At 41.0% G+C, this 14,646-nt stretch overlaps 1 protein-coding gene across 1 annotated transcript in view; it reads left to right on the top strand.

Moving 5' to 3' along the window:
- Window positions 1-629: 629 nt before the first annotated feature.
- The window catches only part of vegfc (vascular endothelial growth factor c), a 102,071-nt gene continuing 88,054 nt past the window's right edge, over window positions 630-14,646 (top strand). The window contains exon 1 of the mRNA XM_086294608.1: window positions 630-1,587. Coding sequence (XP_086150734.1) covers window positions 1,471-1,587 — 117 coding nt within the window. The 5' untranslated portion in view covers window positions 630-1,470. The remainder of the gene's footprint in view (window positions 1,588-14,646) is intronic.

The raw sequence follows: 14,646 nt of genomic DNA, 5'->3' as shown, positions 1-14,646 counted from the left end.
CCTGCATTTTCTGGTTGTCAGAGTATGCCCTAGAGTCTAGGGCATACTCTGACAACGAATTGTAAAAATGTTTAACATAGTTACTTAAGGAATGTGGCTTTTGTGTTCAAATTCTTATTTTTCTTATTTAAGTTTCTTATTTAAATTCTATTGTGAAACTATTTGTAAATATATTAATAATAATACTATTATATTATATATATTATTTTTTTATAAAAAAAATTACACATTATTGCCAGGCTCTTTGTTCTTGTTCCAATGTTCAATTTTTGTTTCAGTATTTATTTGTAACAGTATTTTTAACCTCCTTTAACCTTATTTATTTGTTTAACTGTCATGTTTGTTGTTATTTAATTAAACAAATTCCACTGAGAAATTCAAAAGTATTAATGTTTTTTTTTTTTTTTTTCAGTGGTGGGGGGGGGGGGGGCACCATAAAGCATTTGTGCTTAGGGCACCCAAATGGCTAGCAACGGCCCTGGTGCTCAGCGTCACCAATATTATACAGAAAGCTCCCGTTTGCAAAAAACCGAAGTGCAATACAAATAATATGTACTGAGAGGATGTGCGCGATGTGTCACATGCGTAATATATGGCCTGAGGATGTTATCCAAATAACTTATAGATTGTGCTGAGAAACGGTAACGTTCGCACAGAAAATCATCAGGAAATGATAAAATGTCCAAACGCGCTCTGATCACTCTCTCCCGGCGGAGAGCTCTGCGGAGAATTTGGGCTTCACGATCTACTGGCTCTTCAAGGAAGGGACACGCCATGTCCGACACTTCCTACTGTCAGGTTTCCGACAAAGGGGCGGAGACAGTCAGGGTTAGTTGTAGTAAACCTGCTAGGGGGCAGGTTAGCTTCACGGCGTGTGTCGTCATAGTGACTCACTCAGGCTTCAGCTGAACTCGCTTTGTGAAACCGAAAACCCAGAGTTTTCGTTAACTCAGGGTATACTTACTCAGAGTTTGCTCTAAACCGGCTTCCTGAAATAGGGCCCAGGTGACAGAAGTCAGTAGAAATGATCGATTACTGTTGCCATCCTCTGAGCTGTATTTTCAGAGACGTGGTTACTAGTATGCTCTTATTTTGAAGGCAGCCTATTTTCCTGTAATTGTGCGCCTTTGGCGTTCTTAATTGCCGGGACAGCCTCTGTTGACCCTCCGGATTTATCAGTTTCCATGTGACCGGGCTTTCATCCACACACACACACACACACACACACACACACACACACACACACACACACACACACACACACACACACACACACACACACACACAGGCCCTCCAAGGAGAAAGTACTGGACCTTGCCAAGAAGACAAAGGAGAGCGAGAGAGAGCGAGCGTGTGTTTTCAGCGACAGAAAGAGGGGAGCGCAGATACTGGGGAGCTGTCTTTTTTTTTAAATTCCACATTTTTTACGATTCTCGGATCATAAACACTTCAGGAGTTGCTCATATAAACATGCACTTACGAGGATTTTCTCTTTTACTGGCATACCTTCTCAACACCACGCTCGGCAGCGCATTGAGTCTCAACGACTATTATGAATACTACGAGCAGGAGCAGCTGGATGAGCCGGTGAGTGTGAAGCTGTTTGAAAGGAGCGCACGTCTCTGCTTACAGTAAAGTTTCAGCTGATGCAGTCACTGAGGACGTCCAGTGACTCAGAGATGGCGTTCCCACTGAATCACAGTATATTATCAACTTTGTTCATGCTGTGGATATTTAGGGATTAACGTGATCAGCTGAATATCTCATTCATTTTGCGTTCATGAAGGGATCAGGAATGAGGTGCAGGGTTTCCTATGTGACTCTGGTTCCTGTTGCTTAAGAATGCAGACAGTTGTCTTCACTGACATTTTGTTAGTTTAGAATAGACAGAACTCTACACAAGTGTCACTCATGCATGAAGATGTGTATCCGAACAATACAGCAATATCTAAAAAGTAAAATCGAGAGTGAATATAGAAAGAAAACCTTGTTGTTGCATTCTTTAACTGTGTTTTAAGCTAGGGTGGGAGTGGACTTCTAAAGACTATGAAATAATCCCGCTGTTGTCCAACTGAAAGTTAGTATGGATGAAAGATGGACTGGTGATCTCTCTCTGTCTTCTCTTGCCCCTGTTTTCTTAAAGATTCTGGGACCAAAAATCAGGAGAAAAGCAAGTTTATGATTTGCAGCCATTCAGACTTTGACTAGTTTAGTATTAGTATTTAAGAGACCTAGAATAAAGTGAAAGCTTAGAGGAGTCAATAATGTAAGTCTCACATGTAACTTTATTTACTGGTCTCTTAAAGGAAATAACTGCTCATCATAAGAGTTAACACCAATACTAACTATCCCAGCTGTTCACGCTGGTACAGCTGTTTTTCTGTTGACAACTATCTATATCCAACATAAACTTCTGCCAAATCCCAAACTCAGGGAGCAACCCACTGTGGTGACCTCTTGTGAGCAGCCAGAAGTAGCTTCTTCTCTTCTACGGTATGTGGGATATTGTTTGTTAGCCTAAAAGTTCACTTTTATTTTTAAATCAAGTTGAAGTCTTTGCATATTGCAGAGAATTTATTTGCACAAGTAACTGAATGGACAAGAATATTCAAGTTTTTTTGAAACACAAATGATCTCTTCATCTATTTGTGGGTGGGCTATGTTAATAATAATAATAATGGATACTTTATTGATCCCCATGGGGAAATTACTTGTTTTTCTCTGCATTTGACCCATTCACTCAGTGAAGCAGTGGGCAGCCCACTAAGCAGGCGCCCGGGGAGCAGTGTGTAGGGACGGTACCTTGCTCAGGGGTACCTCAGGGTAGCCGTTAAGTGGATTCGAACCGCCGACCTTCCGATCATGGGGCGACCACTTTACCTACTGAGCTATCCCTGCCCCGGGACAGTGGCAAACAGTAGTGAACCAGCGACAGGGACAAGGCTCATTGATTTCATGTGGGGGTGAAGGCTGGCTTGCGTGGGCCAGTCCAATTGATTTGACAAACTTCATGCTGGTTCTGATAGAAAGGTGTCAGAATACCCAGTGCATTGTAGTTTGTTGCGCATGGGACCGCACAGTGGCAGACCGGTCCCATGCTGACCTCTGTCCACAACCGAAAGCAACAGTGGAGGCAGTGTGATGTTTTGGGCTACGTTCAGCTGAGAAATCTTGGGTTTTGTGGCTGTTACTTTGAAATGTACCACCTACCTAAACATTGTTCCACACCATGGACACCCTTTCATGTAAACAGTATTTTCCGATGGCTATGGCCTCTTTCATCAGGATAGCGTGTCCTGCCACAAACCAAAAATACCCCAGATTCCACAGATATCGATTGGATCCCATAGACATTTAATTGAGCATCCGTGGGATGTGCTGGAGAAACAAGTCCGATCAATGGGGGCCCCACCTGGCAGGAGTTCAATGATCTGTTGCTAACATCTTGGTCCCAGGTACCGCAGCACACCTTCAGACGTCTTGTGGAGTCCATACCTTAATGGGTCAGAGAGATTTTGCCAGCAAAACGGGGACCAACACAGTATTAGGCAGGTGGTCATAATGTGCGTGATCAGTGTATATAGTTCATTTCATCTTGATTCAACACTTTTTCCCCGCATCTCAGGTCAAGGAACACAGAAACACTTGATTTCAAGCATTGGTTCATGAACCAGCATCTTTTTTTTTTTTACATAGAGGATCTTAACTGGCTTGTGTTAAATTGCTATTATAATAATAATGGATTGCATTTACAATTCCACTATTCATTCACTCTCACATTCACACACTGGTGGAGGCAGCTACAGGTGTAGCCACAGCTGCCCTGGGGCAGACTGACAGAAGCGAGGCTGCCATATCGCGCCATCGGCCCCTCTGACCATCACCACTAGGCGGCAGGTGAAGTGTCTTGTCCAAGGACACAACGATCGAAACTGTCCAAGCCGGGGCTCGAACCGGCAACTTTCCGATTATAAGACGAACTGCCAACTCTTGAGCCACAATCGCCCTTGATCATGCATACATACCTGTTGAGTGTTACAGCAATAGTTGGACTAATACACCACCAAAAAGCTGCCAGCAACACAGATTGAACTGAATGAACAGAGGAACTGGAGGAGAGGAAGGGAACATTTTTCAGGGCAGCAGGGGTGGGTAGCAGTAGGGATTAGGAAGAGGTATTTTCAAATTAGCCACAGAAAAGAGCCAATGGAGGCAGGTGTCACAGGGGTCAAGGGTGTTTGTGTGTGTGGGTCTGGGTGGGGGGCCTTTCACTGTGTCTGATGAGGGTGAGGTGGCAGAGATAAATGCTGAGCAGTGGCATGAAGTCATGTGATCTCAGGGTATTGTAAGCTGCAATGATGAGTTTCTCTTGTAGCTCTGGCTGTTACTCTGAGAAGTTTCACCAAGTCATCCCTGCTGTCAACCTTTTCAAGACAGACTGGCTTCTTGCGTTTTCTTTCCCTTGCTAGTTGCTGCTAAGCACCAAATTTAACATAATCAGATTTTTGATTGCTCAGACTTTAACTGAGCAATGTTGTCCAAGTAAATTACCCCAAGCTCTTCCTTTCTTCTGTTTCCTTGAGGCTGACAATGCTGCTCGGGTGGCAGTCCTTAAAGTCATTCAGCTGTTGTCAGTGAGGCAAACTCCAACTCCACAGTGCTGGACTGCAGCTGGCACTGCTATTTCTTATTATTTTCTGGAAACTTGCCATGGGTTACTTTAAGTTGAACCTTCACCAGATGGAGAACTAGTTCATGTTCACGTGCAACTTTGCAGTGCCCACTGAGCCTATAGAAGAAGGACTGCTGTTGTTTCCTACAGTTTTACACATTGCTTTGGAGCTCATCCATGGGATTTATATATTAAGCTATGAAGCGTAATGAATATTGGAGCCTCTATTGGAGCGCTCCCTACTAGGTATCTTTTCTTCTAAGACAGGGGTGTCAAACTCATTGTACACTGTGGGCCACATACAGCCCGATTTGATCTTAAGCAGACCAGACAAGTGAAACTCCTCTTATGTGAGTGTAAACAAATGGCCTATTTAACTGTTTTTCTACATGTTAAAGAAAAAGCTCTTAAAATTCTGGTAGGTCATTGCTCAAACTTTCAATTTTTTTGTTGATATTGTTCTTTTTTAGCTGTAGTCATAAAACAAACAGATTTCTGTTGTAGAAAGTGAAAAACATAAACTTTCCTGAGAGGTAGAGCCGTGAAGGAAGTGCAATTTTATCGTGGTGGCAGCAAGACAGCCAAAGTAAGATCTTTTTGCAGAATCTGTTTACCTGCTCTTTAATTGTTTGCTGTTTTTGCTGTTTGGTGGTCGTTGAAATGGCTTTATGAGCTTTTAGCTGAGATTCTGATGTTTCTGTGGATACCATACACATCTGTATTTTAAAAATCAGATCTGGTGGTACATCACGTCAAACTAGAAGTTCTCCCTCTTGCCCCTGCTACCGGGGGCATTAGGGTTCAAACAATCCAAATGCATTTTGGGAGATGTAGTTTATAGTCAGTGTGCGCTTTTAAACACCATATAGTAAACTTATTTTAAGACAATCATGCACATGCTCTCATGGGCCACATAAAATAACATGACGGGCCACATTTTGCTGGTGGGCCTTAAGTTTGACACGTGTTCTAATATGTGATCTAGAAGAAAAAACATGTTTAACTCCTTGCAAGGAATGTGCGTGTGTGCGTGCGTGTGCATGTGTGTGTGTGTGTGTGTGAGACATTATAATGCACACTTGTGTATCATCCTTCCCTGATTCATTTGACTTACTACATTTGGCTTGGTCTTGAAGGAAGGATTCCCAGTCAGCCTCTCCAGTGAATCTTGTTGTCATTTATCTTTACCAGTTTCCTGTTAGCTCCTCTTTGTTTTTACCTCTCCTCCACGTTTTCATTGGCCCACAAGATTTTAACTTTATTTTTTTTTGCTTGATAGCTTTATATGTATATTTTTAGTTAAACCCTATCAACCTACTGATCACAAAAACAATTTCAGAATATAAATAGTGTTGCAGGGTAATAATAACACATTACACAAACCCACTCCTGGAATAACAGATGAACGTTTGTTTTTCGTTTGTTTTTTTTTAACCACAAATTGAAATACTGCATGTGCTAGGGACTTTTAACAAACACATTAAAGGCCAAATTTGTTGTTACTGGCAGCATACTGGGCATTAATTTACAGCGTGCTAAATGTTAGCACATTGAAATGAGTTTTTACTGAGACTTTCAGTGGAACTACTCTCACTGTGTGGTTCTGGCTAGAAGGCATTCAGTTGCTTTTATATTAAGTAAGGGTGCAATTAAAGTTTAACTTGGTAGTCAACTAATCTGTCAATTATTTTTCTGACTGGTCAGTGAGGCGGTGATTAGGTCCGGAACGTGTTGACTTTCATTTTTTGGAGGTCATCTCCTTCCGCCGAGGCATACTCGTGGGCCCGGTGTGAACTGCAGTGACGCCAGCGACCAGCCTAAGCAACCAGACTGTCCAACACCTTTGTTCAGGGCTCATACTCCTGCAGCTGTTCAAACTGGTGGCAAACCACTGCAGCCTGCTCCTGCTGCATGTCAGCTCGGCCACCATCTGGGCCTGCGCCTCAGCTGGCTGATTGCAGGTCCACCACACTGCAGCTTGGGTTTTGGCACCAATGTGTCAATAAATTACCCATGCACACATGGGTCCTTTATTACATGTGGAGGTTTTTTTTATTTTTTTTATTTTTGAACAGTTTCTGCAGCAGCTGAGAAGACAGCTGGAAACCTGTTGCAGATGCTCAAATGGGGAGATGTGATCAGATGATAAAGGTCAACTATGTGTATTAGCCTCCCCTGACACCACACCCTGAACCCACTGCTCCACCCCTGCCACAGTGGACTTCAAAGGCCCTCTGATAAGAGGAGGCAGGCCAGAGACTGTTACAACTTTAACCACTCAAGTAGACAGTGGCACATTCAAAGACTCAGTGGATCCTACCAGAGGAACTGGCAAAAGCTCTTCGATTGTCTTGAGGTTTAGGTATTGTTACCATAAATCAGACAGAGTTTCAGTCAGTTGCCACCTCTGTTCCAACATCTTAGAATAGTTGCTGCTCTGCCTGGTAGAGGCTAGAGCTGTACTATAGCATATTGTCCACGATAATACTGATAAACTATTTTAAGTGTCATTGTGATATCATTGTTATAGCAACAATACGGGACAACCCCAGACATGTGTGACAGTCAGAGCCACAGGTTAACTTCCAGTGAAGATTTAATAATACAGGTAAGCAAAAAATCAGAGCCAAACTAAGATGCGGAGATTTTTAAGATACAGTAAAATGCTTTGTATTCATATGTACAATTAATCACGTCGTTAGAAGTTGAGCTACATTTGTGAAGAGATTTGTAATTCAAATCATTCTAACTGAAAAGGCTTTGACATGTGGGCACACTCATGCTTGTTTGCCTTTTTTGAATTCACATTAAATCTAAATCTGGTGGGTGTCTGAAGATCCTCTCCTTTATTTCTGTGTTTTGAAAGAAGGTGAAAGACCGCTGGTTTGGCAGCATTGCTAAGGTATAAGTCAGTCATCATCGAAGAGCTGACTATTATGAGCAGGGCCACAGATTGTGCGTAACTCTTGAAGTTGGAAAGATCAGTGTTTTCATAGATGTTGTAGTAATGTAGTTGTAAGTTTACATGAATGGCTATTCATACTGCCACTATGAATGCTGACAAGTTTGGCTAATATATCAATAAATAAAAAGATTTTTTTGTTAAATATTGAAAAAGTAAACACAGGATGAGCCCAGACAATGGCATTGTGGGTGTCAAAGTCATATGTTTGTGTTAGAGATGGGCCGATCCGATATTACGTATTGGTATCTGTCCGATACTGACCTAAATTACTGGATCTGATATAGGAGAGAAATAAAAAAATTAATCCGATCCATTAAATATCACTAAAGCACCTTAGAAAACTTGCGACATGGTGTAACTCAGCTCATAACCTTAGCACGTCGGAGCAGTATGCGTTAGTGATAGAGCGGCTGTGGCGTGTGAGACGTGTCTAATTGAGCATTTTGGAGCCTCGCTACCAAACTGGCATTTCATCTCAGAGAAAGTTATCCCATTATCCCAGAGAGAAGTAAAGCAAGTGTGTAAGTTCATCTCTGAATGTTTGTAAAGCATTCCAGCGTTAAGCTTAACAACTGATATATGGAGCGACTGCCTCTCTCTCTCTCCTTCTCCTGTTGCTACTTCAATCATGAAACTGATCACTGATCAGCTGATCGGCTTTTCATGACTCCGTCTCTTTTGTTTGTTTATTGCCCACTTTGTGCCTGAAAGAGGAAGCCAGCGGCTAAACAACAGCAGCACGTTTAAGCTTGATACGCTGTTGTTAGAAAGTAATATTAAATAAATTCTACACCAGGATCCTTTTCTACGTAGCTGATAGCTGGTAACTGTGCAGGGGCGGATCTAGCAAAGTTTTGCCAGGGGGGCAAAAGGGGGGCACAAAGAAATACTTTTCTTTCTTATTCTCATTTAAAATGTCTAGCTTTTAATAAATAATTATCTGAATCTTACACCCAAAGTTTTAATCTGATGTAAAATGTGTGTCCGTTACTGTATATAGTAACTATTAAGTCTAATATACCCTAGTCAGCTATAGTACTTTTTCCTTTGGGAACCATCTGTGCAGTCTGCAATTCTGTTGAAGAAAGATGTTGAATCTATGTAATTATTGTAGAAAAATAATTGATTTCTGTGCATTTTTATTTATTTATTTATTTATTAAATTTTTTTTACACGTGCATTAAATTAAAGTTGACTACGTCGATTAAGCATCACGAGGCGGGGGGTGGTTCCCTATTTTTTTTTTTTGCTGGGAGTTGGCAACCCTATTAGTTAGGTTGTTTAATATTTCTTTACTCTTTAAAATACCAGAATAGGGTGGAAGGTGTAGGGTTTAAGTTTATTAGCTCCGTATTAGGGCTGGGCGATATGGCCCAAAATTCATATCTCAATATTCTTTAGCTGGATGGTGATATACGATATATATCTCGATTTTTTTTTTTAGCCATAAAGTAAGAACAAAAAGAGAGTTCTTATCAAAGCTGTGTCCCAGATCTCACACATCTCTGTAGTAACATACAGTGTAGATGTACATGAAAGATTACTCAGAAATAAATTATCAGCATTTATTAAAATAATAATCCATAAATAAAAAAAAATGTTGTTTTTGTGCATAACAAAAAGCTCACAATTGTGCAGTCGAAATGTAAACTAAAGACGCTGAGCATAATAACAAAGACTACTGTGAAACTGACAGCCTCGAGTGACGCCATCCAGCCCCAGGCACGGGGCGATCCGTGGTAACTCGTTAACGGTGATTCGCCGCATTATGGCATTAACGTCATTTTAACAAGATTAATGCTAACAGCACTAAAATGGTAACCTCCAAATGTTTTCTTTTTACCGACCAGCTAATCTTTGATAGCTGCCGTGTCCATCTTGTCGTTGCCTGCAGGTGAAGCGATGGGGGAGGGGGAGTTGTGTTCAGTGCAAGAGAGAGGCGAGGTGGAGAGTAACGTTGCGTACAGACAAAAGTGGACGAAAGAGATGCAAACTAGCTTGCTTGCTGAACTATGAAATATTTTGGGTGCAGTGTATTTTTTGCATACAGGTTTAACAGAATAGCTTTAGTGTTTGTTTGCTTTTTTGGTTTTTTTTAAACTTGAGTATGAACTTATACAAAATGCAGCAAGATATAAAAAAAAAAACACTTTTATTGATTAAAAAATACACTATATCGGATTCATGTCAGTATCGGCAGATATCCAAATTTATGATATCGGTATTGGTATCGGACATAAAAAAAGTGGCATCGTCCCATCTCTAGTTTGTGTTAAAAGTGAAAAGGAGTGAGCTGAAAGATGCTGAAACACTGTAGAGCTGAGCTGAAAAGGAGATTGAGAATGGGAATTCTGTGTGGGTTTTATTCAAAAAAACATATTTTAGCTACCACCCCGCATTTGGCCTTATATTTGCTACTGGCACATGTTTGCACATGTTTGCCAGAGCATTTTTGGCATATGCTGTCAAATTTTTCCATGCTGTTCTTATCTTTCCTCTTTGAACAACTTTATTTTTCCGTTTCTTGGCCTGTTTTTGCCTCTTTAGACCTCAGATGTTGGCATGGTGGAGCTTTGAAAAGTCCACATCACAATAACGCCTGTTTTTAAATCTGATGTCTTCAATTAATAATGTTTATCTTCTGTCTCCTCATGTGCTCAAGAAACATTTTCTTTAATTATGTATTTTTGACCTTCTGTGTGGACAGTTGACCAATTGTTTGATGTCTATACTAGAGGTAATAAGTGGTAACTTATCGGTTGCAGTAAGTGAAAAAGAATTATTAAAGTTGACACATGGTTTAAAAATTGGTTTGTATAATGAAACGTGAACATTTCTGTTAATTAGGTAGAAGTATAAAACTTGAAATGAACACTAATGCACATCCTGCTATTTTCATTAGTATTTTCTTCACCAATAGACTGATGAGTGGAGGTTTTGAAATTTAAATTTTCCAACCAAAGTCTAAAGCTGTGTTAACATGCCAGTTTTTTACATAACAAGGTGGTCTTACTCAGGAGTGTCTTTAGAGTATGTTTCCTGCAGAGGTCATTACACAACATCTCATGCTTATATTACTACACTTGTTCATGCTGAGCACTAGATTTTCCATCTGACTGAACAGAAACAGTGCAAGTTGTGTTTCTGGTATTAATTTTCACTCCAGGAAATCTTGACAAATTGAGAATAGAAGTAGGGATGAAAAAGCAAGTCAAATATTGCTGTTTCTGTTATCTTTTAAATGAGTTTATGGTTTACACTGATCTGTAACATAGAAACTGTAAATGACCCTAAATTCTGAAATAGATGTGGTGAATTAACAGTGTATTTCCCTCACTCTCTCACTGAATCTGTCTCAGTATCATCCTGTATGTGGGTTTATGTTGGTCCATCACTTACTTCATCTTATAGGACTAAGGATAGATTTTAAGCTTTTATCTTGAACCAGTTACCACAAAGTTTCTCTTTCATCTCTTAGTTTCTGTCTAGCCTCTACCAATCTCCCCCCTACTGCTGTCTGTCTGTATCTCTCACTCATATTTCACAAACCCCTGGAGTCTGCAGAAGAATGTAGTGTGTAATTAACAACCATTTTGAAGGAATGTTTTGTGATTTATCCAGCTTAGGCTTACTACTCTGCCTCAGTACAGAGATATGTACCCTTTGGTTCCACGTACTGCCTGCTGAAAATATACATAACCTTACCACTGTGAAAAAATAAAATGACTGTGGTCGATTTAAAAAAACACCCAGAAGACATTGTAGTCAGATGTAGTCATAAACAATACTTTGAGATACTTAAACTTCTCCAATTAGGGTAAACCTCCTTTCCAATTCTACACCTAGAAAAGATCTTGGGGACTGGGGCCTCTGCCAGGCATTCCTAGAGTAGTGTCACTATATACTTAGGTGTGCCAGGTCTGTCCAGCATCCTCCCACACCACCTGATCCAACTCACCATGTCCCAATCACTAGTTTTGGTAGTCAGGGATGTTCGCCAGGGCCTCTGCTCAACAAACATTGCACCTGACCCCCTGTGGGTGGTGGGCCTTCAGGATGGGACCCATGTCCCTTTAGGGCTGTGCCCACCAGCACCACACGCTTACCCTTTGGCACCCTCTCCTGTCCTGGCTCCAGGGCGAGGCCCTGATAACTCTATCCTGGCAGCGTGAACAGTTCCGTCAATGCATACTCATAGGGGTATTTTGAATTAGTCTTTGTCTGGTCCCTCACCCAGGATCAGTTTGCCATGGGTGACCCTACCAGGGTGCAAAAGCCCCCCGACAACATAGCTCCTGGGAACCCTGGGGCACACAAACCCCTCCACCAAGGTTTTGATTCATGGAGGGAATACATTTTTTTAAAATTTATATAGCACCAAATCACAACAGCTGAAATGTCAGTCCTATGTCACATAGAACAATGGTGTAAAAGAAGTAGGCATTATGCTAAACCAAATACTCTTAAGACACCCATTCTGTCCCGCCATATCACATAGTGACTCTAGGCAGCATTCAGGGACGTCACACTATCACATGCTATGACACACTGGGTCCATCTTTCATTATACTACATAGTACACTGAGCTAGTTACCCCAAGCACAGTTCGCCTCTGTCAGTGCGCCCCAGGGCAGCTGTGGCTACAATGTAGCTTGCTATCGCCAGTGTGTGAATGTGTGTGTGAATGGGTGGATGACTGAATGTAGTGTAAAGCGCTTTGGGGTCCTATGGACTAGAAAAGCGCTATACAAATGCAGGCCATTTACCATTTACCATTTCTTAACCCATGCCAGCTAAGATAGGCAGTGAAAAAAGAAAAAAAAGGGGTCCTAGATAGCATGCAAATTCATATCAAGGTTGTGAGACTGCCTCATAATGTGGATCTCTGTAAGCCTATGTTGTTCATCATGTTAGAAATCAATGCTAAAAGGGGGAGGGTATGCCAGTGTGGCCAAGGAGTATCCTTGAGTTAAAACATGACAAGAGATTTCTGTCAACTCTTAACAAAGTTGCATCTGCTCTTATATAACTATCATTAGCTTACAATTTTAAGTGTTTAAGGTATGTGCTAACTAAAAATAAAGACAAGATGATAGTTTATTACATTTTAATAAAATTTGCAGATTGTTTTGGTGAAGTTTAATAAACTCCTTGCTATCTAAAATATAACAGGACACCGGAGTATATTCTCGAGCATCTCACACTTCTGATAATCAGCTGTCTGCTTGATGTTTATTCAGCTGTGTAAAAACTATAACTTTAATCTCAGCCAAGCAGATTTACTCAGGAACAAATAAAATACTACAAAAAGCCAAACAGTAACATTTTTAAGTTATCTACGTGACTCATATATCATGTTTAACCTGAGTAGCGAAAGACGGCGGTGGGTTTAAAAACGATTTGCCGGGAGTCCGGTGTTCTCACGGCTCTAGTGAGCCTTGCCCCCGGCTAGCTATCGAGCTAGTGGGTAACAGACGTCTCCGAAAACATCGGAGCGCTTTTGAAAATATGTGGTGTCCTGATAAACTGAGCAGATATTTGAGGTTTACACAGCTACATTCTCGCTTGAAAATATGTTAAACGTTTATTTTGTGACCCAGAAAGAATAATAAGAGTAATATTAAAACTAACTAGCTGCCGCCATTGTTGGAAACTAAGCAGGGCTGCGCTATGAATTCTGGGACAGAGCTACTTCTTCTTCGGGGTTTAACGGCAGCTGGCATCCTTGTATATGCAGTGCTGCCATCTTCTGTTTCAGTCCATTATTACACTCTTAAATCCTGCTACTTATTCCTGCGTCTTTTGGGATCTTACAAAGCTTCAAATGACGCGTCGACTATTAAATCAGTCATCGACGATTTTGATAGTCGACGTAATCGTGGCTAATATTTACAGTGTTGGGGAGTAACGGAATACATGTACCGCCGTTACGTATTTAAAATACAAAATATGAGTAACTGTATTCCGTTACAGTTACAGTTTAAAAAGGTGGTATTCAGAATACAGTTACTTTGTTGAAATAAATGGATTACACTGCGGTACTTTCCCGTTTCATTTTGTCGCGGGTCAGGACTGTTTGGGTTTTGTTTGACAGCTACGTTCTGTTGTTCCAGGCGGCAGCGTTATGGTTGCCATGGTTACAGGGCGACGCTCGCTCTCTCTTTCTGCGACTGTGTGTTTCCTGGGTGAGAGAGCGCTTTTTTGTTGTTGTTGTTGTTGTGCTAAGCTAACAGGCAGAATGCTACAAGCATAGCTCTAAAGAATGTAGCATCATGGGCAGTGTAGTCCGTGCTGCAGGGAGAATGGACTGCCATACACGTTATGGGTCTGTGAGCGCGAGGAGGGAGAAAAAGGGGAGTGGAAAGGTACGAGTTGTCATCGAGGAAAAACGGGAGCTGGAAGCATGTAAATATAATAATAACCACTGCAGCCAAGAAGAGTGCCTGACGAGCCCAGTTGTAAGTAAGCTATTAAGACTCGACTGTACACTGTGTTCGTGTTTTCCTCCGAAAACAATAAGCTCTGTTGGAGCAGCCTTTCAACGCCTGCCTCTGTCTTTCGCAAGAAAAGTTGACCCACACAACAAAGTAAAGCTATTTTTCGGCTACGAGCTGACAGGCACCCCGCCATATTAGTCAGAGGTCCCTTTACTACAGTTCGGAGTCACGGACCTTCAGTAATAGTAATAAATCACACAGCAATAGTACATTCACGTTGTTGTAAAAACCACGATAATATATTAAGTAATCCAAAGTATTCAGAATACGTTACTGTCATTGAGTAACGTAACGGAATACGTCACAGAATAAATTTTGGGGCATGTATTCTGTATTCTGTAATGGAATACATTTTAAAAGTAACCTTCCCAACACTGAATATTTAGGTATACACACTTCTATCAAGCAAGCAAGTTTTGATTGTAACCCTTTTCTTTAGTATTTACTTTTAGCACATATTAATTAAACATCTGAAAAATCCCATTAACACAACATAAAAAACATAATGTCAC

The sequence above is a fragment of the Aulonocara sp. 'chitande type north' Nkhata Bay genome, linkage group LG6, assembly GCF_057382095.1.
Source record: "Aulonocara sp. 'chitande type north' Nkhata Bay isolate Kocher_YH1m ecotype deep benthic linkage group LG6, A_spYH_male_GT1.1, whole genome shotgun sequence".
Taxonomy (NCBI): Eukaryota; Metazoa; Chordata; class Actinopteri; order Cichliformes; family Cichlidae; genus Aulonocara; species Aulonocara sp. 'chitande type north' Nkhata Bay.
Note: the sequence above shows the minus strand (reverse complement) of the source record. Positions and strands in the feature narration are given on the sequence as shown.